The sequence below is a fragment of the Aspergillus nidulans genome, chromosome IV, assembly GCF_000011425.1.
Source record: "Aspergillus nidulans FGSC A4 chromosome IV".
Lineage (NCBI taxonomy): Eukaryota > Fungi > Ascomycota > Eurotiomycetes > Eurotiales > Aspergillaceae > Aspergillus > Aspergillus nidulans.
In genome coordinates this window covers 2554238-2576041 of record NC_066260.1, presented here as the reverse complement: position 1 = coordinate 2576041, position 21804 = coordinate 2554238, and the positions used below count along the sequence as shown (strand labels likewise).

Here is a 21804-nt window from a genome sequence, read left to right as displayed (position 1 = left end):
GATTCAGCGGCCTAATAAAGTAAGATGCAGTTATGGAGACCTATTGTCGATCTAGATGCGCAAGAGCAAAGCGTCAATAACTGTATCAATATTCACACACCATGGCCGTCTCACGTCAGATATTCTCGGCTTGCCAACCATTTGCGTCTAAGTACATCAAGAAAGGGCCAGGCTAGACAAAGCCAAACGCCGTCAATTGAGGCTGTGTAACTTACTCCAACTGCCAAAAAAATCTGGGATTTCTGGATAATTCATTAAACGCTCGCGGAGCTCTTTTAGGTGCGAGGTTGTTTAAGCAGTCAACTAGGTAGCTAGTCTATGTTGGGTACTCACTTTGGAGTTCTATACGAGAAAGATGGAAGAAAGGAGCTCAGTTTTTAACAACAAATGACGTGGTACGATCATAGCGGTGGATCTTAGGATCCTGGATGAGTAGGGTAGATGCATGGATATGGAGCAGGTGGCTAGGTAAGCAATCTCCTAAAACTGCCACAACGCGGTACGCATTAAGACAAACCGCGGAAAGGCCGATGTAACAAAGATCCTTGTAGAGCCCTATCCTCTCGACCTGGGTCCTATATCCTAACAAAGCACGGAGTTGAAGTTCCGCCCTGATCTGGTCCGTAAGCTAGTTTTCCACGGCTGGGAAGGGCCCACCTCGAGAACGGCCTGCAAAAGTGACGGGGAAAGTATGGAGGCTAAGTTCTGTGCCTGCGACTCCGTATATGTCGTTCGATGCGGATCGTCACTCCGGAGATATAGGACAAGATCAATAAAGGATAAAGAGACAGTATCGTGAGTCTAACACTCGATTCACCGAGCCGGATGCCCTCTGGAAGATTCGGGTTGGAGACGTATATGACTATTTCTGCCCATACCCCACGGTAATCGACTGTCCGAATTTTAATGATAATAACAACAATGGATCCAAGAGGACAAAGTATTTGCCGTTTTCTTGAGCTGCCTTTGGCAAGATTGGACTCGGAGTTCGGACACTAGGAAAAACCTGCCTTTGACGGGCATATGTTCTAGCCCCCAAGTCTAGACATATGCTTCGAAGGAATCTTACGAGCTGTTGTCTCGCGCCCCTCCTCCCAAGACATATGTCACTTGTTGCCCATCACCGACTGGCTGTTATGCCGAATTTTCCAGTCGTAGTATACCTTAGTATATGGATGCATGTGCATGTCGGCCAAGATATTGGGCATTCAAACAGTGACTCGATACTGATGGCACAACTGACGGCACAAGTCTCAAGGATGTACGACGCGTGTGATAATAGCTCGTGCTGTTAAGGAGGTGAATGGCCATTGACAAGTTTTCAACATACCCCATGGGGCACTAGAGTATTGGCAGTTAGGCTTACCTATAGTATCGGCGCGACGGTCGGGAATAAGGCACTGGTGTTTGCTCCAGTTGTCCACGTTAGTAACCCGTCCTATAAGGCTAGCAGAGGTGATCGTCGGCTCTAGATCGCTCCAGATCTACATATCAGCGATGAGCGAAGGATTGACGCATTGGTCGCGTCCCAATATAGTGTCGACTGTCAAACCATGGGAGTTTTGAAGGTCGATGGAGATGTCAGAAGTTGTACGGAGGAAAACTACAGAGTATTTACCTCCATCTAGGGACCGCGAGATCGCGATGCGGCGGGGGCGGTTTCTGACAGCGCTGTCCATGCCTCCTGCAATAATATGCCCTCTCGTTACCTCTAGATTCTGATTCGCGGATCTCATACTTCCACCTTAACTTGCGACACAGGGGGTCGCTAGATCGGTACCAGTGACCCAAACAAGACCCGCCTGCTGGTGAATATGCATATCATTCATGTCGGATACCTCGGAGGGGAGCAGTGGGGGCTGTACGCCCAAGCGTTCTCGCATCACTTGCATATAGTACTCCGTACCTAAGCCTCCGGATGACCGTAGGGGTAGCCTGAATGAGTCCAGCGACTCCACCAAGACGGCGCTTTTCTGCCATCTGAAACGAAAGAAAAAGTTGAGTGCTAGCATGTGCTTTGTGCCAAGGTAGACTAGGGTCTATTTTCCGATGTTGGTCCTGGAGGACAACGGCTTGCTTTTCTGGGGACCTCAGCCATATATCGCACGATGCTGTGCGGTATGTAGCAAGCAAAAACCTGAAATTGATGGCGCCTGGCGGGAGAGAGGATGTAAGATGACGAATGCGGCGCCGGTGTCAGAGGGATATGGATGCTTGCTAAACTCACTCTGAACTCTGTAGCCACGCATTTCTCCCATTCTTCCCTTCTCCGCTCTGGTCCTCGGGAACCTCGGTAGCTTCCATCATAGATTCTAGACTTCATAGGAGTCGAGGAGATTGGGTTGAGGAGGATGCCGAACGATGAAGAAAGTTCTGTAACGGTGTCGGCAATGTTGCAAAGCAGCAACCGCAAAGATTCATGTCGGCACATGACCCCTCGCTCTCAAGTGACCACAAACAACCGCACTCACACTCAGGACGGAATCTCCCCGCCTCGCCCACGCATCAGCAGCACAACAACAGAGCAACATCACCGGAGGGCACAAGGAAGTGCCATGCACGTCGACGGACGCGCCGGTGCTTGAAGCTTGTACGATCTGCATGCATCCACATTCCTACTGACCATTTCTCATTCATACGAAACATCTGACTTGAGAGGCACGACATCCGCTTATTATCATTGGAGCCTTGGGCTCGCTCGACTAACCCTGTCATCCATGGTTATGATAAAAGTCAGGTAATCCGAGATTGCCGCCCAGTGGACTATTCCTCGACTCGGCTGTGTTCTGCGAACCAATCGACTTTCTACTCGCTGTTTAGGTCGCCGGCACGGCTCTCAAAGGAAAATGGCGGAAACGAGACGCACCGAACCATAAGACCAAAACGGCACAAAGGATACAAACAATGGGGGATGTACTATCAGATTGCTGATCGAGTTGGCGGATCGACAGGCGTCATCGACACCTATCACAGGCTACGGATGCCCAGTGGCCGGGCAGTCTCCCGAACGCAAGTGGCACATCTGTCGATATTGAAAAGAGCACAAAGTGAGGCCCGTCCCGAGTGTTCAATCATTGGTCGCGCTTCCCGCTTATTCCGGCAACCGAATTTTTTTTTACGGTCTCCTGACCAGACTGACTCCTGATTCCTGCCTCCTGAGCCCGGGAGTGCAGGTCAATGGTCTAGCCTAGGCAGCGTTCCAGAAACATCGGATGGGGCCAGCGGCCAGCTGCGATGTTTGGGTCCGAGATCTAGAAGCCAACGGTTTATGGTACGGCCTCCTGCCTCATCTATCCGAAACCCCGAAGGCTATGTTCTGGAACCACCAAAATTCTCACGACAACCAACATGCTTCTGCCCTCCAATAATGCAACCGACTTGAGGCTGTGAGGATTCGTATACGGCTTCAGCCTCCCTGCAATCAAGATGATCTGAAATGCCTGCCAAGTCTGCGAGTCATATTTCAAACGATCTAGCCGTTTCTCGATCATTCTCGGGAGCTGATCGGCAGCTCCTTGCGAGCTCTCCTACTTCCAAAGTCACCAAATAAACCTGGATAAAAATGACAAGAGATGGTGCCAATGGTGGTCCGGGGGGACCCGAAAACCTGGACCAGGGCGGAAGGCACAAACTCGAATCTTAGTCGGATCGAGTGGGACGGACCATGAATCCTGGCTCTTGAATGCGATTTTCGCGGCTCAGCGCAGCTTGCCGTACCAGTAAGATCAAGAGTAGAGTTTGCCGAGCAACGTCCTGGAATCTCCCTGCCGGCAGTAGGAGCATGGCTGCCAGGCATGACAATGCCAGTAATAAGCAATAATATCCAGAATAACACGGAACATTAAGAGGTGGCATGGCCCCGTTTCCGCCTGCGACATTATTCGCTCTATATTATACGAGTCCTCCCATCAATTCTTCGCGTTAGTGAAACACTCAACACTCAACCGAGAGCTTGCAGCAAGATACTTAAACCAGCACATCTCGCTCCATTTTGAGCTCCAGAAATCAACATTGGAATTGCTGGTCAAGGCCTTCTTTTCACTTCGTGAGGCAACACCGCCCCTATTTACCATAATTTCGGCAGCAGCCAGTGGCGCAGCCCAACGTCCCCAGCCAGACTAAGCGTTAGCTCTCTAGGCTGCAGTGTGGTGGTCCATTCCTGCAACGGCCTCGATCTTGACGTAATAGTCGTGTGGCTCTCTCAGGGATTGACACTAGCTCGCCCTTCCATTCTTCTTTTCCTTTTCCTTTTTCATCCTTCTTCTCTCCCGACTCTAACCTGACATTTTATTGTCGTTCGTTCCTTATCTCCTCCTTCCGCTCCTTTCTTGACCTCTGTCGTTCCTTTGAACCCGACACCCTCTCTCCTAGCCAGCTTTAATCAAGTCTCCCTTGACGGGATAACGCATCTACCTACCGATCAACTCACCAACTTCAATCACTTCGGCTTATTGGATCGCCGGATTCGCATTACCGATCTAAGTCCATCTATTGTTCGAACTGCCTTAGTCATGTTCTCTTGCGCCAATTACCCCCGCGGCTGCCGTGGCCGTGTCAACGTATCGGGAGGCAAATGCCCCGACTGCGTGGTATGTCCTGCGTCTACACTTGCAGTTATTAGGTGGTTCCCAGTCCAGAGCTAATGGAAGCAAATCTAGCAACTTAAATTGCGCCGACCCGGCTCCTCGTCGCCGTTCGCCCAACCGAGAGATTACCGCCGAGCACTACCATCTGAAATCCTGCAGAGCTCGCCCTACAAAGAGGTGACACGAGAGATGGTGTAGGCCTTGTCGCAACATAACCACCGAGACAGACTGCGGAATGGACGCAGAGGGACCCCTCGACCCTCAACCGGATTGCAAGGGTCCTACAGGCTGGGACCAGTGTCAAGGAGGCTATACTGTGTCCTTTTTCCTGTCTTTCTATTCATTTCTCTCACTTGTTCTTCAATATTCTCGTTTAATTGATGCTCTGACTTGATGCATTGCTGGAGTTCACATATACCACTCGGAGGGAGGCTATCTCGATTTCCGCGCATACCTAGGTCCAGGCGGCTTGCTCTGATTTCTTTCTCCTTGTCGACTTTGCTTGATATCCTTTTTTGTACATCCCTCAAGCGGAGCCTTCGTTGCTCTGCCATGCTTTCCTATTTCTTGTTCTAAATGGTGGAAAAAGAATGCAATCCATGAAGGCTGTTACAATGCTTTCAAAGCTATGTTTCTGAATCTGCGAAGTCCCTCGTAAGGTTGGTCTTTTTTTTTTTTTAAAATGCCTGGAGTTTAGGACCGGTCAAGTCACGATTTTCAACTGTCCTGAGTTCTGAGGTCACCTAGCGGAACTCTGCCCCAGCAATTCCCGACAGACCCATTGCGCTGTTTTTGTGTGCAGACTCCAATATTTTTCGTCTTCCCGACTCTCGTACTCTTGATGATCTTTATTATTGGATGCTTGCCCTAACGCTTCAAAGATCACCAGCTGGTCTCTCATATACTCATCAACGCAAGGTCGGTGCCGTGGAAGCTCTGAAGCACTAGATTGAGTTTGCACCAATGGATCATAAATTTCTCCAATGAAGCTTTCCACACAATCATCAACCAGTCTCTCCACTCTCTCCCTCACATCTTCTCCCTGCTTGTTCTGACGTCTCTTAGTCCTTGGCTGTTCACTCAAAGAACCGTACAATGAATCACGTCCGATTTTGAATCCTGTTGACGTGTGGGCGACAATCAACACATATAAACATGATCGACGATGCGTGGCTTCAGTGGTATGGGTCTCGATTGGGATCACATGGGGTCTTCTGTCCAGACTAGCGCCCTCGAGCTGAGGGCGGAGGAAAACATCGCGGGGTAATTCTTTCAGGCGACGGCGAAGCGTTGCACGGACATAACGCTCCGTGAATTCACGTACAGTTCCCTGCTTCTCATTTTCCTCGAGCTCAGCAGCAACATCTTCCCAAATCCCACGTTTTGAAGATTCCGACTTTGTGGTTCCCGCCGTGTCGGTAACGAGATGATCATCAGGGGCGAGCACTGTAATGTCGATCTTGGAGATTTTCCCCCGTCGGCACCGGTGCAGATCAATTGAGGGGTCATCGTGGCTGGAAGCCCCGCCGCGTCTTCTCCGCAGGGTATTGATCGTAAAGATCACCTTGCCCAAGTGCCCTTGACTCGATGCCCAACCACGCTTTTCCAATCGCACGGAAATCGGCGGCAGTCCAAGCCTTGCGAAATTAGGGATCAGCACCTGGGAAACATAGTCGTATGACGGGGACGACGATACATTGGTACCGCCGACAATGCTCAGACGAATTTGCTCTGCCGAGTCGGAATACAGGAGATATGGATACAGAGCCTGGAACACTAGGAAGACAGACCCCGGAGTCGGCAGGCGGATATTGATGTCGGAACTGGTCTGAGGAGGTCGTCCTTGCTCTTGTGGAGGAGGGTAGAATCCCACTGAGCATGAGCCCACCTGGGCTTTGACGAGTGTACTGCCGCTCAGCTCCCCGAGAGCCTTGATCGCGGCCAGGTGAGAGGCTTTGAGGCCTCGCTTTCCGGACCGATTGCCTCTAACGTGGTCGATAACAACAGCCCTGCCTGTTAGAGCGGACAATGCGACTGCTATGCGGACCAGTTGGCCGCCACCTTCCAGCTTTCGCCCGTCAAGTCGAACTGGGTCAGAGCTCTGCTCTTCAGCCATATTTGACGTTCAGCTCCTAAAGCTAAATGTTGGCTTAATTGTAGAGCGTTCGTCGATAAATACCATTTCTAAGGGCTTTGTTTTACTTTATATACAGTTAAAGTGACTTGTGCTTCACTAACACTTTGTACGATGACTCTGGTAGATGACTCACAAGCAAACACAGCCACTTCACAATCTTTTAGTTGAACGCATTCCAAGTACACAACAGCCATTTTTCATTAAGCCAATAATGCTTGAGATTTTTATGCATGCTTTCTGGTCAAATACGACGACTGATCATGACCGGGTGGGACACTATGCCGCCTCCTGCGCCGGGTTGGTATACTTCCATTTCGGGAAACCGCACCAGATGCGCGTCAACACATCTGATCGTGCTCAGGTAGGAACACCCGCCCTTCATACCTTCCAGACGAAGCCAGCTATCACTCTGGCCGTCTTCTTGCCAGTGTCGACAACCAGCTCACCTCTTCATCGCATCTCATTGACTATCGCGCATCTATTTTCCGAAATAGATCTAAGCCAGTATCATAGAACTCGCTTGCTCGCAGCATGAGCGCACAAGACCGCTTGCGAAAGTCCAAATCAACTCGATTCGCTCGCCATAGTTACGACCATTCTTCGACATCAGAACCATTCGATCCAGAGCTTGCTCGACTGTTTGCAACCGCCGCAGCGTCCAGGGCTATGGCCATGTCGCGCTCCGCCGATAGGTCCTCAACCCTCTCAGAAGGCTCGTATCACCGCATCGGCGGCCCTCACAGCATGGCGGTTCCCCCAAGACGGTATAAACGGTCGTCTTATTCGCCAGGATGCTCGTCTACCGGGGACGATCCCCCGGTACGCCACAAAGCTTCGTCGCCCATCACCAGTTCTGAAACTGACCAGCCTTGGTCCGCGGCCCTGCCGTCCATAAGTGAATTTGGTGCCGTTGAGGATCGAATCGCATCACTTCCGTCCTCCTACCGCCGGTTGCGAAAGTCCCGATCGATGTTCTCAACTAGACAGCGTTCATCCCATATACCTTATGGGCTCGCATCGCCCGAGCCATACTCTCCTACTATTACCACCAGTCGCGGACAGACTTCTGATCCTCCGAGGCTATATCGCACATTAAGGCGGTCCATGTCTTTTCTGAGAGGTGATAATCCACCCCGGAACACCTTGCGGCACACAAGAAGTCAGGATGTGTCTGTGCAGCTGGCTCGCTCGCAATACCAGCAAGACCTCATGAGCAGCCCTGATTCCACAGCTTGGGGACCATTGACCATGGCGAAAGTCAGGCGAGAGCATAAGCCGTTTAGAAAAACATGCCGGGGCACAAGCGCTCTCGACGGTACATCCGTCGCAGAGGCGCCTTTGGAAGCGCTAAAGGGCCCTCAGTCCCTTGGAAAAGCCAGAGCCTTTTCGACCACCATCAAGAAAGGCATCAAACGAGTTTTGGGTCTTTCCAGGAATGTGTCTGAGCAGGGAAAGGTGCATGCATCCCCATCATCTTCCCGTCAATTCGCTGAGTCACCTTCGACTGCGGTTGATAACGAGAACGATTGCCGTGACGGCTGTGCAGCCATGAACGAACATATTCACGAATCAGCAGAGATCCGGCAGCCAACGATACGGAGAATGCAGAGCTCTGCTAGTCTGGCCACAAGTCGCTCTCGGGTGACGAGTTGGGCGGATTCCACTGCTGCTAATACAATTGCAACCCCCAGGACAAGTGCCCAGCAACGCCTTTCCATTGTGTCTGAACAAGAGAAGCTTGTGCGTCCTGATGTGCCACCAGTTACCACAGACTCCATTGCAAGCAACGCAGTTGATAGTCATCGTTTATTTTCCGCCCTGATGAAACGAATCGGAGGAACAAATGCTCAAGCTTCGGAAGACAAGATTGTCATCGGACAAGTGAAGGAGCATCGGGTAATTCCTACTCAAGGGTCGTTGACTTCCCACCACAGCAAACGTACCATCCGCCAAGTTTCCAGTGAGATCTCTGTCAACTCTCCAAGATCATTCGCTACTGCAAATGGCGGCCCAATTACGCCTTATGAGCAGCCACAGGTACATGGCGCATCTTGTGCACACAGTGCAGGTCTCACAACTAAAGCATATCAAGAGAGCAACAAGACCGCTGAGGGTGACATTTCACGAGCCGAGTCCGCGTCAAGCGTTTACTCTCGATCGACGAGCGGGCTCTCCCCCAAGCTCAAAGCTGCCCGTGATTCACCAGATTCCGCGGAAGAACCAGGGGTAGCAACGATCTATGCCTCTGAAAGGACTGCGTACAGCTCTCCCAACAAGTACGCTGACTCATCCGAATATGTTCCAGAATTGCCAGCTACCGACTGGCAGAACTGGATGGATTCGCAGATGGCCAGGATTGAGAACGCCACACCTACACGACATTATCGCGAGAACGCAGAAATCCATGGTGATGACACGCCGAACTTCACGTCTTCTATACCCACTCGGAAGATTCGAGTAGAAAGCAGAGGCGCTGGCATAGCCAGTGAAGACCATGGCGGATTGAGTCGAAAAGTGTCAACAAGTAGTAACTTTTCCCGCCCTTTCAGCCGAACTTCAAGCTTGCGCACAGTAGTGAAGGCTCGCTCACCCTCGTCTAACATGCCCACACCATCTGTACCACCTTTGCTTGCAGATGACGTCTTCCAGGATTCTGGAGGCCAAGACCGCTTTCTGAAATCTGCTCGTACAGGCCAAAGCAATGTTGGAGTGTCACCCATGCTGTCCAGATCGAGCAATCAGCCCCGCATGGTCGAGTCACCCACTCCAAAAGGATCTGCTACCGAAGTCTCTCCGAAGATGAATAACGCTAGGTCTGCACAATACTTGACCAAGTGGTCACCCGGGACCTATGATGCAAAACAGTTCCATCGACGATCAGCACGCTTCATGCGCGAGAACCGGAGAGCCACTAACGAGAATGCGAGACTGGAGCAGGGTGTGTACGACCAAGCGAGTGGCCTTCAGTCTCCGATGTCGAGTAAGCGGATGGTAGAGATATTCTTGAACAGCCGGCGCCGTCAGATGGGCATCGACTCTGACGAGGGAACCTCCGAACCGGCTTTTCTATAGCCTTCCTGTCGGTTTGGTTGTCTGATTTTATCGAAAACGCATTTCTATTCTCGTTTTCTTCTAGGTCATTCTTTTGGAGCAAATCTTGTATTATCGCTCTAATTAGTACTGTTAAGCCCTGCATCAACCGTGGACATGTATCTTCAGAAGCCACCATTAGCAGTACAATCAGTTAGGATATCTCCGCGACAGAATATACTATGCGAACCTTGTTCCCGCACACTTAGGAATACTCCCAAGTTTATACACGGCATACTAGTCTCAAACAGGACGAACGATCATGACGACTTCGTCATCCATGAACGCATTACCAATTACTCCACATAGTTTGCCGGAAAACTGCCCTTGACACCACGAAGCTCACCCTCCCACCAATCATCCGTACTATCCGTCCTCTTCAGGACACGGATGCGATCGCCCTGTTGAAACACCAGATCACCTTCGCCCTGTCCACCGAAATCATAGAGCGCTGTTACGAACATGTTCGAGGACGCACTGCGCGGCTTTGGAGGAGGAGGCGGGGGTTTTTTCTTACCCGCCAAAGCGGACAATGATGGTTTGCTCGCTAGAGGTATTGGTGGTGAGAGGCTATCTGGCTTTGAAGCGGAGTGGGACGCGGTCATTGGATGTAGCGAGGCATGCGCTTCAGTCAAAGACGACGGGGATGTATGTTTACTCAAGGGATCCGCGCTATGAGAGGACAACGCGTTCGATGTCGATTTCGATCGAGCACCGATGGTGGGCTTATCATGGTCTGACTGAGCGTGCTGCGTTGGAGTGCTATGACTGCTGCGAAATCGATTAAGTGCGTTGAGCGGAACGCTGGGACGGCGGTCATTCGAGGGTTGCGAATTTGACCGGACAGCCTTTCCGTTGGCGAGGCAGGCGAAACTCTCAATTTGCTGTTGCACGGGGTGGCAGGCTTGCTCCCATTGCGCAACGGTCTGCTCCAGTGGTTGGGGTGGATCGAACGGGTACTGCTGCTGCTCGCAGTAGCCGTATATTACAGTATAATAATTGGCGAGGATGTTGTTCTGGATCTGGATCTGCGCCGACAACAAGCGGGGCAGTAGGGAGAACACGGCGGTGATTAGTGGGGGTAGGTGCTGTCGGAGATGCTCATCTGCTGCTTGGTATTCCTGGGGTTGTTAGAATTGCATTGACTGAATCGCGCATCGATTGCAAACCTCTGTTGCTCTCGCCAGATCCTCCTCCGCCTTCAGCAAGGATGCGTTTTCGCGCTCTGATCGCTTGGTTCTTTTCGAGTAGTTCTCAACGCGGCCATGGTGGCGTTCGTAATCCAACTAAGGCTGTCAGCTACTAAACAGTGATAATCAGAACTATAAATTGTTGAACACCTTTCGATCATCCCGCTTCTTTATAGCTTTCTTGAATGGAACCAAGCACTCTTTAGCCTGCGAGGCGGGCGCAATCATCTGCTGGTCAATGGCTGCCAAGTCGTGAAGAATATCGCTCGTCAAGTCCTCATATTCCGTCTTCAGCTTTGTCGTCCTCGCCAGCGTGGCCTCTGGAGTTGGGACTGGCGTGTGGGAAGTAGGCTCTGTTGACCCGATGATCGGAGCATATAGACTCTCGAACTCGACGAGCATACGATCTTGATGGGTCAGTAGTGAAGACCACGCATCGCGCCAGGCCTTAGTCGAATCAACGATCTAATTGTAGACAAATTAGCCGATCAATGTCATTAAGTCAATTCATGGGTTCCGCCAAAGTACCTTATCCAGCAATTTGTCCACCTGGTCAAAATCCTTTAAAAGAAGAGCCACTTGGCTGTCGTCGGCCGACCGCTTCATGAACCTGCCGAATTGGCGCTGGACGGATTGCATGATCGCATGAAATAAAAGAGATGGCAAGAAATGAAGCGAGTTGAGATTGTGGGCAAGAATTCAATGAAGTGGTGTTGCAAGGAGGAGGGGAAAGAACGGCCTCATGGCGACGAGATGAACGCTCATTTGATGACGCAGCAAGCAGCAACTAGCAACTGAGCGACCACTTGCGACCTCAAGGTGCAGTGGATTCTACACTCTCTGTTCCTATTTTTGTCCCGCGTTGTAGATCAGAATTTGGTGGCAGCCTGCTGCCTAGACTCTGGACTCTAGACTAGACGCTGGCTGAGCTCGTAGGCTAGATCGAGGATGGACAACATGGCCAACAGCGGGGTGTATAGTTTAGCGAGATCGCTCTTTATACTTGCCTCTTAGAGTTTATATTGGGAAATTATCAAAATATTTAAAGTGCCTAATTCAAGTCTCCTTCTGGCCGATTCAGCCTTCAGCCTTAGCCTGCCCGTTGCTGCCTGCGTGCCTGAACATCTAATGCTCTCCGCATCTCTAATCTTTGCTCTCCCCTCCTTCACTGCTTCTGAACATCTCGCTACACCCGACCCAATGCTCTGCCCACGGCGAATCACCACTCATCAGCCTTGGGCTTGAACCCCGCTCAGCATGTCTATTCCTCCCTCGTCAGTAACGACCTCACGCCCCTCTAACCTGACCGTCCCCGCGACCCAGAACACGGCGCCCGTGGTCAAATTCCGATGCCTCTTCACCCACGACATGCGACGCAAAGCGAAACGCTGGCAGGATGGTTTCCTTCGATATCATACTTTCAATAAGCGGGTCATGGTCTACGATACCACGGGCTATTTCATTGGAGATCTTCATTGGCGGGCACCAGAAGGGATCCAAGACGGCGATGAATTGGAGCTGGACAAGGGCGTGTTGATTCAGGTCTGCGAACCGCTCGAAAAGACAGAGACAGATCTCTCCTCGCTGTACAAGAACAAAACTCAACCGTCACCGTCGCGCCCTAGTGATCCCCGGCCGTCCTCCATCCGCTCGACTCGGCCATTGCCCTCTCAACAGGCTCCGCGTTCGTTGAACGACCTACTTGGGATAAAGAAGACATCGACTCCGCAAGTGCATTCGTCACACGAACAGCGTGATCCGCAGAAGCATAAAAGCACGTACCAGCTGCATGAGCGACCCACGAAGCGCCAACGTACGTCTCCAGGACGTGTCAATAGCCCAGCGCAGGAGATAGTCGACCTGTCCGACTCACCCTCCAGAAGACAAAGTCCTGGCGCAGGGACTTCTTCGGAACCTCCAAGACCACAGCCCACGACAGCTTTACCCAAAACACCAGAGGCGAGCTTACCAACCGGGTCTTCCGCCGCTGTTAAACCACCTCAACCACCCTCTGATCGTCCAACCATGAAGTCAGGTCCACAGACCCTAAAGCCCGCCAGACCAAGTTCGGGGACTTCAGTCGCTACGCTTCGGTTGACCAATACCAAGCCACGCAAAAAGCTGATGTACCAAGAGACTCTAGCGCCTATACAAAGACCTCTGCCACGAAATCAGCTGTCCCGATCAATTTCCCAGTCAGTATGTACTACAATACTGGTCAATTGCCGTGACTGACTCTCTCAAGACACCAGCCCACAATCCAACATGAGACTTCAAGTCCAGTAATCGTGATCGACGATGATTCTCTGGATACTCAACCAATCATTACCCGCGAAGCGATGCGGGATACAGCCAAACCATGTCCTCCCTCTACCTCCAACGCTGAAGGCGACTTGAATCCACCAGTCACCAAGCCCTCCTTACCAGACGGACACCCCAGAACCCCGCACATATCGAGTCTAGCCAAGCAGCCGTCTGGAGCTGCACCGAAGCCCCGCTCACCAAATTTACGCAAGTCATATTCGGACCCCACGACTATCGACGGCCTTCCTCTTCGACCTTTGGCCACGACAAGCCCGCTTAATCCGATTACCAAGCAAAACGATGAGCATGAGCAAGGTCCGTGGACGTCGGAGGCACTGGACTTATTCGAGTTTTGGCCTCCAGGGCGGCCGAAGCCACCTTAGTTTGATGTCACTAAGAAGCATGGTCTGCTGGCAGACATGCTTTCACCAGTACTCACTGTATGCATAGACTTAATGACCACATGACCATAACGATATAGGCTTTGTTCGATTCCATATCTGTAATACATGATCTTAGGGCACATCATCCCACCCCAGCTCGGCCCCACAATCTACCTCTTTTTAACGAAGACCCCAGCAATGTAAACCATACAAGTCCTCTCAAACCACCTCTCCAAATCCACACTCTCCCATCCCCCATCCCCCGCTCGTTCAGGTGCCCTCCTCAGCAACCGCTCCGTATCGCGATTAAGACAACAGTCGCCCATAACCCATCTCCATCCGAAAAAGTGATAAAAACCCTGCATCATCCGTGCCAATATCGACCCTTTAGGCGTATTCCATGGATTAACAACATGCTCCACAACAAGCAACTTTCCACCCGGTTTGAGCAGGCTGTATAAATAGGAGATTGTCGTTTCAGGGTCAGGCACAGAACAAAGCACGCGGATTGTGATTATGCTGTCAAACACTCCACCATCACCCCCATCAGAGGAGTCCGAAACTAATCCAATGCTCTTCAATTCCGGCCCTAGCTCTTTCTGCACAACACTACACGGCAGAATCGTATACTTCTGTGCCAATCCGTAGTCCGCAGCGCGTCTGCGCAATTCCTCATGAAGACCTAGACAAGGCTCGGCGCCGTAGATGACGCTTATGTTGGCTGCGGGGATTTGAGAGAGAAGGGGAATTTGTGTCCCTGTTCCCGGGCCGACGTCAAGGACGACACCGGTTGCTTGCGAGATAATGGGGGGAATCAGGTCAGATGATTGTAGTGCTTTTTGTTCGTCTTCTTTTGCAGAGCTAGATAAGGATGAAGATGGGAATGGACTTTTGCTTGCGCCTGTTGCTCCTGTTGCTCCTGTTGCTCCTGTGTCGCCGGGTGAGAGGTGGTCTGTCGATGGTGGTTCTTCACGGTTTGCTTGGTTTTGTCAGCTGATATTGAGATAGAAAGAGAGGTTGCAAGGGGATGAAAGCGCATACAACTAAATGCGACCCAGAACTTCCCGAATGCTTCGTCACGAAGCTGATGGGCATTAAGGATGGGTGCTAGGAGGCGTCCGCTGAGAACGGCCTTAAAATTGGCGCCGACGTAGTCTGTGTTCATGTTAGCTGGGCTAATCCATAGCATATCATGCAAGGTTCAAACATATAGTAGACAATGAGAGATACAGTACAAATGATTCTAGGTAGTAAGTGGAGACGTACAAGACATAGCCCATGTCAAAATTTTGGCCGGCTCCAGCAGAGCCAGGAGCCATTGCCGGGTTGTGAGGTCGTCCCTGGCCATTCCAAACGTACTTCGAAATGTGAGGGAGGTGTGGGCGATAACGGGCTTCGGAGACAAACCACGGAGACTTTATAGTTGGGGTTCAAATGTGGGGATGACTCATCACCAAGCTCGTCTACAGTACTTATACAGAGCTAAGATGTGTGCAGTCCACTCCAACATGCGAAAGCGGATATGCCATGAGATGGCAAAGCGACTACGTGCAACAAGAGTTCAAGAGATATTCATAATGACCTGCCTATAGATCAATCTCGGCAAGGATACATCCAGACACCAACATAGCCTGCGTTACAACCTAAGCAAGCGCCGTCATCAAGATCCAAACCAATACCAAGGTTAAAGTCAAAGTACAGGGGCGCTTGTAGCGCATATGTTGGTAAGAGGAGATTCAACGGCCATAATGAACGAGTGGCCTGGTATGTCCTAACAAGGACAATAATTAAGAACAAATGAAATTTCATGCGTGATAATGATGGATAAGAAAAAGAAATAAACATCAAGTTGCAGGAAATGCAGATTGTAGAAGCAAGGCCACGACGAATCAATACGCAGGCTGGAAATGACGCCACTTGCTGGGATGACCGTCCAGCAAAGAAATGAAACCATGGAGCCAAGAAGGTAAGCAGCTACTTTCCTGGATGCAAGGTGGAAGGGCGAGACCGCTAATAACAAGACTTTTAACAACACAACCACTCCAGAAATTAGTGATGGGAGTGGATTCGGTTGGCGCGAGGGCTGTAGCGGCTCGTCCTCGAGAGTGAGCTGACATCGTGCTTGCCATCGCAGCAGGCACGGACATTCTCAAGTCGGTCCACATCATCGCCCCTGTCCATCATGTGCCGAAGATCTTCCACACTATCGTCGTGGTTATGGATGCTATCTTCATTTAGACTGGAAGCCGCGTACGGGCCTTTTCGTCCAAAAGATCCTTTGATTGTCGAGTTGAAGATGGTACTCAACCGAGACGACGAAGCCTGCCTTGCCTGGTCCGAGTAATGCGACGGGGGGTACGGGGATGCACGGCCAGGTGTCACACTGGGCCGTAAAGACATGGCTGAGCCTGACCGTTGCTTCGGTAGACCCCGCGTCCCGCGACTCTGGGACGAGGAAACTGACATACGTGCCGTTTGGCGCGAGCGTGAGCGGAATCCGGGGTTGAACTCGTCAATGTCATCCAGCGTAACACCATTTTCTGCTTCTTCATCCTCCGGACCGTTCCGTACCAGCAGGTAAGAAAGAGCGTTGAACCATGTCTCATGTCTTTGGCTTGTAGTGGCAGTGAACCTGATCCTACGGCCGGGGCTGACAACCTCCAAGCTCTTGCAGTGAAGCCCTGGTGGGTATGGGTTGTCGTCGGCCACCACCCTGACAGCTTCAATTGAAACACTCTTTGTCCGTCCCTCGCTCTTTCCAGCAGACTGCGGGTCATGCTCGCTCCAGTATAACGTGCGTGTGTACGGGTGGACCCAGAAATATCTGCGATGTCTGGTGTTGGATATTTCTCCAGAGACCGCTCTGCGAGTGTATTTCCAGAGGAATTCACCAATCATGGTTTGTGTGATTGCTTGGATCATTCGAGGGTCAGTTCCCGTGGAGTATCCTTGTGGGGCAAACGGCGGATTGGGCTGCATGTTGAAACGCTCTTCCAGCTCGGAGGCAAATGAAGAAACTGAGGATCGTCGAGACATATGGCTATCGCGTCTCACGCTGGCTCGTGATGTAGTTGTCTTCGCAGAGCCGACTTGAAGAGCGGACTCATTCGGCGTCCTAGGCCGTTGCTGTGAGCTCGCTCGTACTGCGGAGGCTGGTGCAAGTGGCGGGCCCATCAAACCAGCAGACGCCGGGCGTTGATCGATGGATTTCTTCTCCGCAGCCATGATAGCTTCTTTATGGTCAGCAGGTAATGGAGGATGAATCTGCACACTTGATGCTTGGCTCGCGGCGCTTCCAGGCCTCTTGTGTAAAGAGGCATTGGAAGCCTGGGGAACAGGGCGCGATCGCGCCTTTGGTGTGGCGAATGGTGAGTTGCTCATCTCGTTGAGCTTGTCGCTATCAGGAGGAGAAAGTGGTCTGACAGAAGCTCGGTCAATAAGGAGTTGATCGATTTGCTTGGATGACAAGATGGTCTGAGCACCCTGGTCGGCCTGGTTGGACGAGCCCGACCTTGCGCGACGGGGAGCCGCATTTCCAGAGATCGCACCCAAAGGAAGTGTCACACCGTTCTGCTGGGTAACCAACCCATCAGCAGTACCCTTGTCCGTGTTGTCATCCACGACAACAAGCGGTGGGGCACTCTTTGTTGCTTTAGCAGTGCTGGCCATTACACTAGGGGGAGTGTTCTCGTCGAGAGCCGGGGGCGTGGGCAGGATTAGTACATCCGGAGTATATTGGACAGGCGGTGTTTCAACTGAGCTAACCGTAGACAACGCCAACTGCGGTGCTGGCGGAATAACGGCTTCTTGGAGCTTTGGCGCAGTTGGCTCGGTGTATGCGGGAGGGGTGAGGAAGATGCTCAATACGGGATGAGTGGATTCTGAGGCCACATCATCCACAGCGGCCGCTTCTTCCTTTGCCTCACGGATAGGCTCAACAGGCTCGGTCTCTTCCGAAGAAATGCTCGAAACTGAGAATTCCACAGTATCCGTGCTTGTTCCTTGCTCGGTAAGGGACAGCACCGGCTCAGGAACGTCATCCTTGGTCTCTCGAACGGGCGCAACAGGTTCAGTTTCGACTGAGGAGATGGCGGGAAACGAAATCTCCACGTCGTCTGTATTTGTCCCTTGTTCAACGAAGGATAGCGGGCCTTCAGGGACAGCTTCAGCCACGATGGCGACGTCTTGCTTTGGCTCATAAACCGGCTCAACCGGCTCAGTTTGTTCTGATGATATAGCCGAAACTGAAAGCTCCGCAATATCTGTACTTGTCCCTTGCTCGGCAAACACGCGTTCAGGCGCAGGCTCAGGAAGCTTGGCAAGGATGGGCAGCGTATCCTCCACGAGAATCTGAGAAAATGCCATCTCCGGTACATATATTGGTTCGGGCTCGGGCGGAGCAGGAATGACGGGCTCGGTCGGTTGAGTGGTTTGTGACGAGATTGGCGACAAGGCTACCTCTGGCGGCACAGGGACGGGAGCGGCAACGGGTTCTGTCGTGCTTCCCACGAAGAAAGCTGTTCTCAGCTCTGGGAAGCTGGGAGCCACCGGTTCTGTCTCTTCAAAAGATACAGAGGATATATTCAACTCCCTCTGCGTTGTAGGGCTGTCGGGAATGTCGACTTTCCGTTCCTCATTGAGAGTCTGGCCGTCCCATGCCATCTTTGGTGGCGTAGGCACACTCAGGACATGATCGTCACTTGTTTCGGCATTAGGCTTCAGCGGAGTCCACTGGGTTGAAGAGTGAACTAAGCTGGGTGACTCCACAACATCCATGCCAGTACTGGCGTCCGACATTGTTGGCTTATCAGGCGTTACAGGAACACTGATGACCGTTTCATCGTCAGTCTGAGAAGCGAGATGAAGGTTGGGCTCCCAAGGGTCAGTCATGACGCCGGAGTCAACCATATCGGGCTTCGAGGGAAGCTCCACGGTAACTGCGGACGGTCTCCTTGAATCAAATCCTGGAAGCATGCGCGGGGTTGAGGGAGATGCCGCCTCGAACTGCATCGGTGGACCGAAATCATCTTCATCCCCATCGACTTCGGCAAGCTCTGCAAAGAGACTTTGACCTTCAGGAGCCGCGGATGTATCCCGAGTGAAGCTAGTCGACGGGGATTCCCTAGCACTTGAGGGTCGGCTATTGAAGGCCATCGGAGCCTCGCCGGACGGGCGAATCTTGCGCAAAACGCTCCTCTTCTTTCGCAGGCGGTAACGGGGTGTGGAGAACTGGCTAATGGACGGCGTTCCAGGATCTGTACTGTCACCCTCATCGGCAGAAGTGGATGCGGTGCTATAGTAAGATGTTCGGTCACGGGCCTTTGCCAAAGTCATGGAGGAGACTCGTCCGCGAGGAGTCCTTTGAACACGATCTTCGGTCTCAGTAAGTTCATCACTATCCGTGCTGTCGCCAGCCATGCTCTCCACGCCGGTCTGGAAGGCTTCACTTTCGGTTGTGGTCTCCCTTTCATTGGCGGTCTCGAAGGGATCATCAGCCTCTGTCGCAGTATGGTAGGCATCACTACGGTCATCAATCGGCTGGTCTCCACGGCGATCGCGGGAATCATTAGACGCTTTATGAGTCGGGCTGATGTCGCCAGCATTGGATTCCCAGTCCGAGTCGTGAATTTCGACCTCCGCCTTCTTTCTACCGGCACCCAACAGGTCCGGACGTGCAGGTTTGCGCGTCTCGGCCTTTGTCTTTTGTCGCTTGTTGGTAGGTCCATTGGCAGCAACCGAGTCACGGCGGCGCTGCTCCACCTCATCTCGAGCTTCTTGGAGCATGCGCTTCAGCTCGATCTTCTCAGTCTTCTCACGGTGGATTGTACTTCGCAGGTTCTGGATCATCCGATGAGCGTGGCCAAGCGAGCTCCGCAAGGTCTCAGTCTCAAGGTGGTTATGACGAGGGGTGAATTTGTTCGGCGACGGTGGAGGAGAGTTCTCTGGCGTGGCTTGCTCTTCGTCTTCGGAATCGTGTGGGCGGACAACTTCCCTCGTAGACTCGGCTTCTTGCTGCCGCAATCGCATGGCAACTGCTTTTGCGAGCTCTTGATTCTGAGTGTTCATATCCTCAAGCTTCCGCTGAAGTGTGAGCCTCTCCGCATCACCGGCACTGAGGTTCCGGCGTAAAGTATTAATCTCAGCATCGTTGGCCTTCTGAGCCGCAGTATGGTCCTCAATGAGTTTCGCGTTCGCTTGTTTCAGGTCCTCCAGCTCCCGCTCCATGGCGCTTTTCTCCGCAGTGGCCGCCCCCAGACTGCTAGTTAGTTTCGTCTCACGGTCTGTGACATCTTTCACGGCAGCCATCAGCTCATGGATCTTGGTTTCTAGCGCCCAGTTCTCGTCCTTATACCGTTCCTCGCTCTCGTCCAAAGCGCGGATTCGTTGTGCATAACCCTCCGCCTCTAGCTCCAGTCGCGACTTCTCCAGGTTCACGGTTTTCAGTGTCTCTTCGCGTTCGGCGAGCAATGACTGCAGCTGGCGTACTTGTGCAAGTAGCGACGTCGAGATTTCGGTGGCAAACTCGATATCATGGACGCGGTTCGACTGGTTTCGCGATTTGCGCGACGGGACGCTCACTTTGCTAGGCGAATTGGTAGCTTGGCCGGCGAATAGTGCTGAATGGAGCGGCGACTAGAGTCGGAGAATTAGCAATCTGTTTCTGGGGCGTTAATCGCTTGTGCGCGGCTAAAGCAAACCTTCTGGTCCATAGAGGGTGTGCCTAGGTGACCATCATCTCCACCAGCAAGGCGCTTTGGTGCAAGGAACGCTCGCGCCGTCTCCTGGCCTATTTCGTTGTATTCACGCTCCAAATCGGCCAGTTTCCGACGAAGCTCCTCACCGATTTGACCCTCCTCCTGCTGTTGTTCCACTTCTCTGAGCTTGTCCTCCAGGTCCTTCCGTTGTTCGACGAGCGCAGTACCCAGCTTCGACGCTTCCTCAAGTCGGCGCTCGGTTTCCGCCAGATGGGCCTCGAGAGCCCGTTTTGCTTGCGCGGGAGTCGATGCATCCAGATTGAACAGTTGCGCATCGAATGTTGAATATTGGTTCGTTGATGGGGGGTCTCGCGCCCCTTCTGGGCTGACAACGAAAGGGTCATCCATCATGGACATCATCGAGGCGTTTCCTCGTTGTGAATCCTCCATACTTTAGTTTTATGTCGGTAAACTGTGGTTGTTCCTTGAAACCACGATTTACCTGCAGCTGGATTTTTAAGCTCGTGGCTCGCTCTATCTGTTGTCCCGCATCAAACCACAGTCATTATTCGGCATCCAGTTCAATATTCACTGTTGACAATTCTCCAGCTGTCTCCTGAAACGGTCCTTACGTGCGCCGACCAGCGACTCAGACTTTACGATGATTTCCACGGCTCGGGGTGAGTGGAATGGCGGTGGTGGGACGATCGGTCTGTATGGGTACAGCGGTCGGTCCGTGAGTAATCCGCCAGGGTAGCCGTTTCAACCGTCAGCTCTGGGAAAGGCAGCGCAAAAGACCGAGCACTAGGAGGAACGAAGCAACCAAAAGGGAATCTCGACTCTTGCTTCGGTGTAGCTAGGAAGGGAGATGGAAAGATAGGCTGAAAACCCGCTCGGGAGCGACCGATGGACAATAACAAACGCGTGGTGGAGGAGTTATTGGGTAACCGTGGGAGTGCGTGCGACCGGGATGCGGGCCAACCACGGAGGGGACAAGGCGCTCAGTGTCCGGGTGCAAGCAGAGCTGCAGCTGTGGCGATCCAGAATCAATACGGTAGCGAACGAGTAAACGCGGATGCCGGAGTCAGCTACGCCATACAGCAGCGTCAATTAAGTTTTAGAGAGGTTTATAAGTTAGGGAAATGACAGAAATGACAGAAATGACAAAGGAAAGACTCGACGGGAATGGGAAATGAAGGGATTAAAGTGAGGGAGAAATATAAAACAGGACAAGGGACTGTAGGGAAGAGAAGGATGGGAGGGAAAGAGAGGGGAAGTAATAAGAGAATAAGTATAGGAAGTGATGCCAGTTGGACAACGAGACGAGAACGCTCGTTGGGCGGGGGACGAAGAGGAAAGGAAGGGAAGGGGAGAGCGCGACGAGGAGCAGAAGACGAGTGCTGGAGCCTGAGAAGCTAG

The 21804-nt window shown here is 52.1% G+C and overlaps 6 protein-coding genes across 6 annotated transcripts, besides 1 other annotated feature; 2 read left to right on the top strand and 4 right to left on the bottom strand.

Moving 5' to 3' along the window:
• Nucleotides 1-21804: part of a sequence feature (contig 1.132 1714..254738(1)) that runs on past both edges of the window.
• Nucleotides 5326-6702, bottom strand: ANIA_07762 (putative RNA 3'-terminal phosphate cyclase; the record flags this gene model as incomplete). The annotated part of the gene is made up of 1 exon (XM_675939.1): nucleotides 5326-6702. The coding sequence occupies one exon, from the start codon at nucleotides 6700-6702 to the stop codon at nucleotides 5326-5328; it is 1377 nt and encodes a 458-aa protein (XP_681031.1).
• On the top strand, nucleotides 6935-9795 carry ANIA_07761 (uncharacterized protein; the record flags this gene model as incomplete). Its single annotated transcript, XM_675938.1, has 2 exons — nucleotides 6935-7084; nucleotides 7237-9795. 2 exons carry the CDS (start codon nucleotides 6935-6937, stop codon nucleotides 9793-9795), a joined length of 2709 nt encoding a protein of 902 aa, XP_681030.1.
• Nucleotides 10110-11724, bottom strand: ANIA_07760 (BAR and SH3 domain-containing protein; the record flags this gene model as incomplete). The annotated part of the gene is made up of 4 exons (XM_675937.2): nucleotides 11532-11724; nucleotides 11154-11468; nucleotides 10983-11099; nucleotides 10110-10934 (listed from the first exon to the last, which is right to left on the bottom strand). The coding sequence occupies exons 1-4, from the start codon at nucleotides 11640-11642 to the stop codon at nucleotides 10110-10112; spliced, it is 1368 nt and encodes a 455-aa protein (XP_681029.1). The 5' UTR covers nucleotides 11643-11724.
• ANIA_07759 (uncharacterized protein) lies at nucleotides 12102-13773 on the top strand. The gene is made up of 2 exons (XM_050612082.1): nucleotides 12102-13198; nucleotides 13249-13773. The coding sequence occupies exons 1-2, from the start codon at nucleotides 12261-12263 to the stop codon at nucleotides 13688-13690; spliced, it is 1380 nt and encodes a 459-aa protein (XP_050468039.1). The 5' UTR covers nucleotides 12102-12260; the 3' UTR covers nucleotides 13691-13773.
• Nucleotides 13793-15056, bottom strand: ANIA_07758 (class I SAM-dependent methyltransferase). Its single transcript, XM_050612081.1, has 3 exons — nucleotides 14957-15056; nucleotides 14732-14845; nucleotides 13793-14669 (listed from the first exon to the last, which is right to left on the bottom strand). The coding sequence occupies exons 1-3, from the start codon at nucleotides 15036-15038 to the stop codon at nucleotides 13861-13863; spliced, it is 1005 nt and encodes a 334-aa protein (XP_050468038.1). The 5' UTR covers nucleotides 15039-15056; the 3' UTR covers nucleotides 13793-13860.
• Nucleotides 15740-20835, bottom strand: apsA (the record flags this gene model as incomplete). The annotated part of the gene is made up of 2 exons (XM_675934.1): nucleotides 15740-20323; nucleotides 20389-20835. 2 exons carry the CDS (start codon nucleotides 20833-20835, stop codon nucleotides 15740-15742), a joined length of 5031 nt encoding a protein of 1676 aa, XP_681026.1.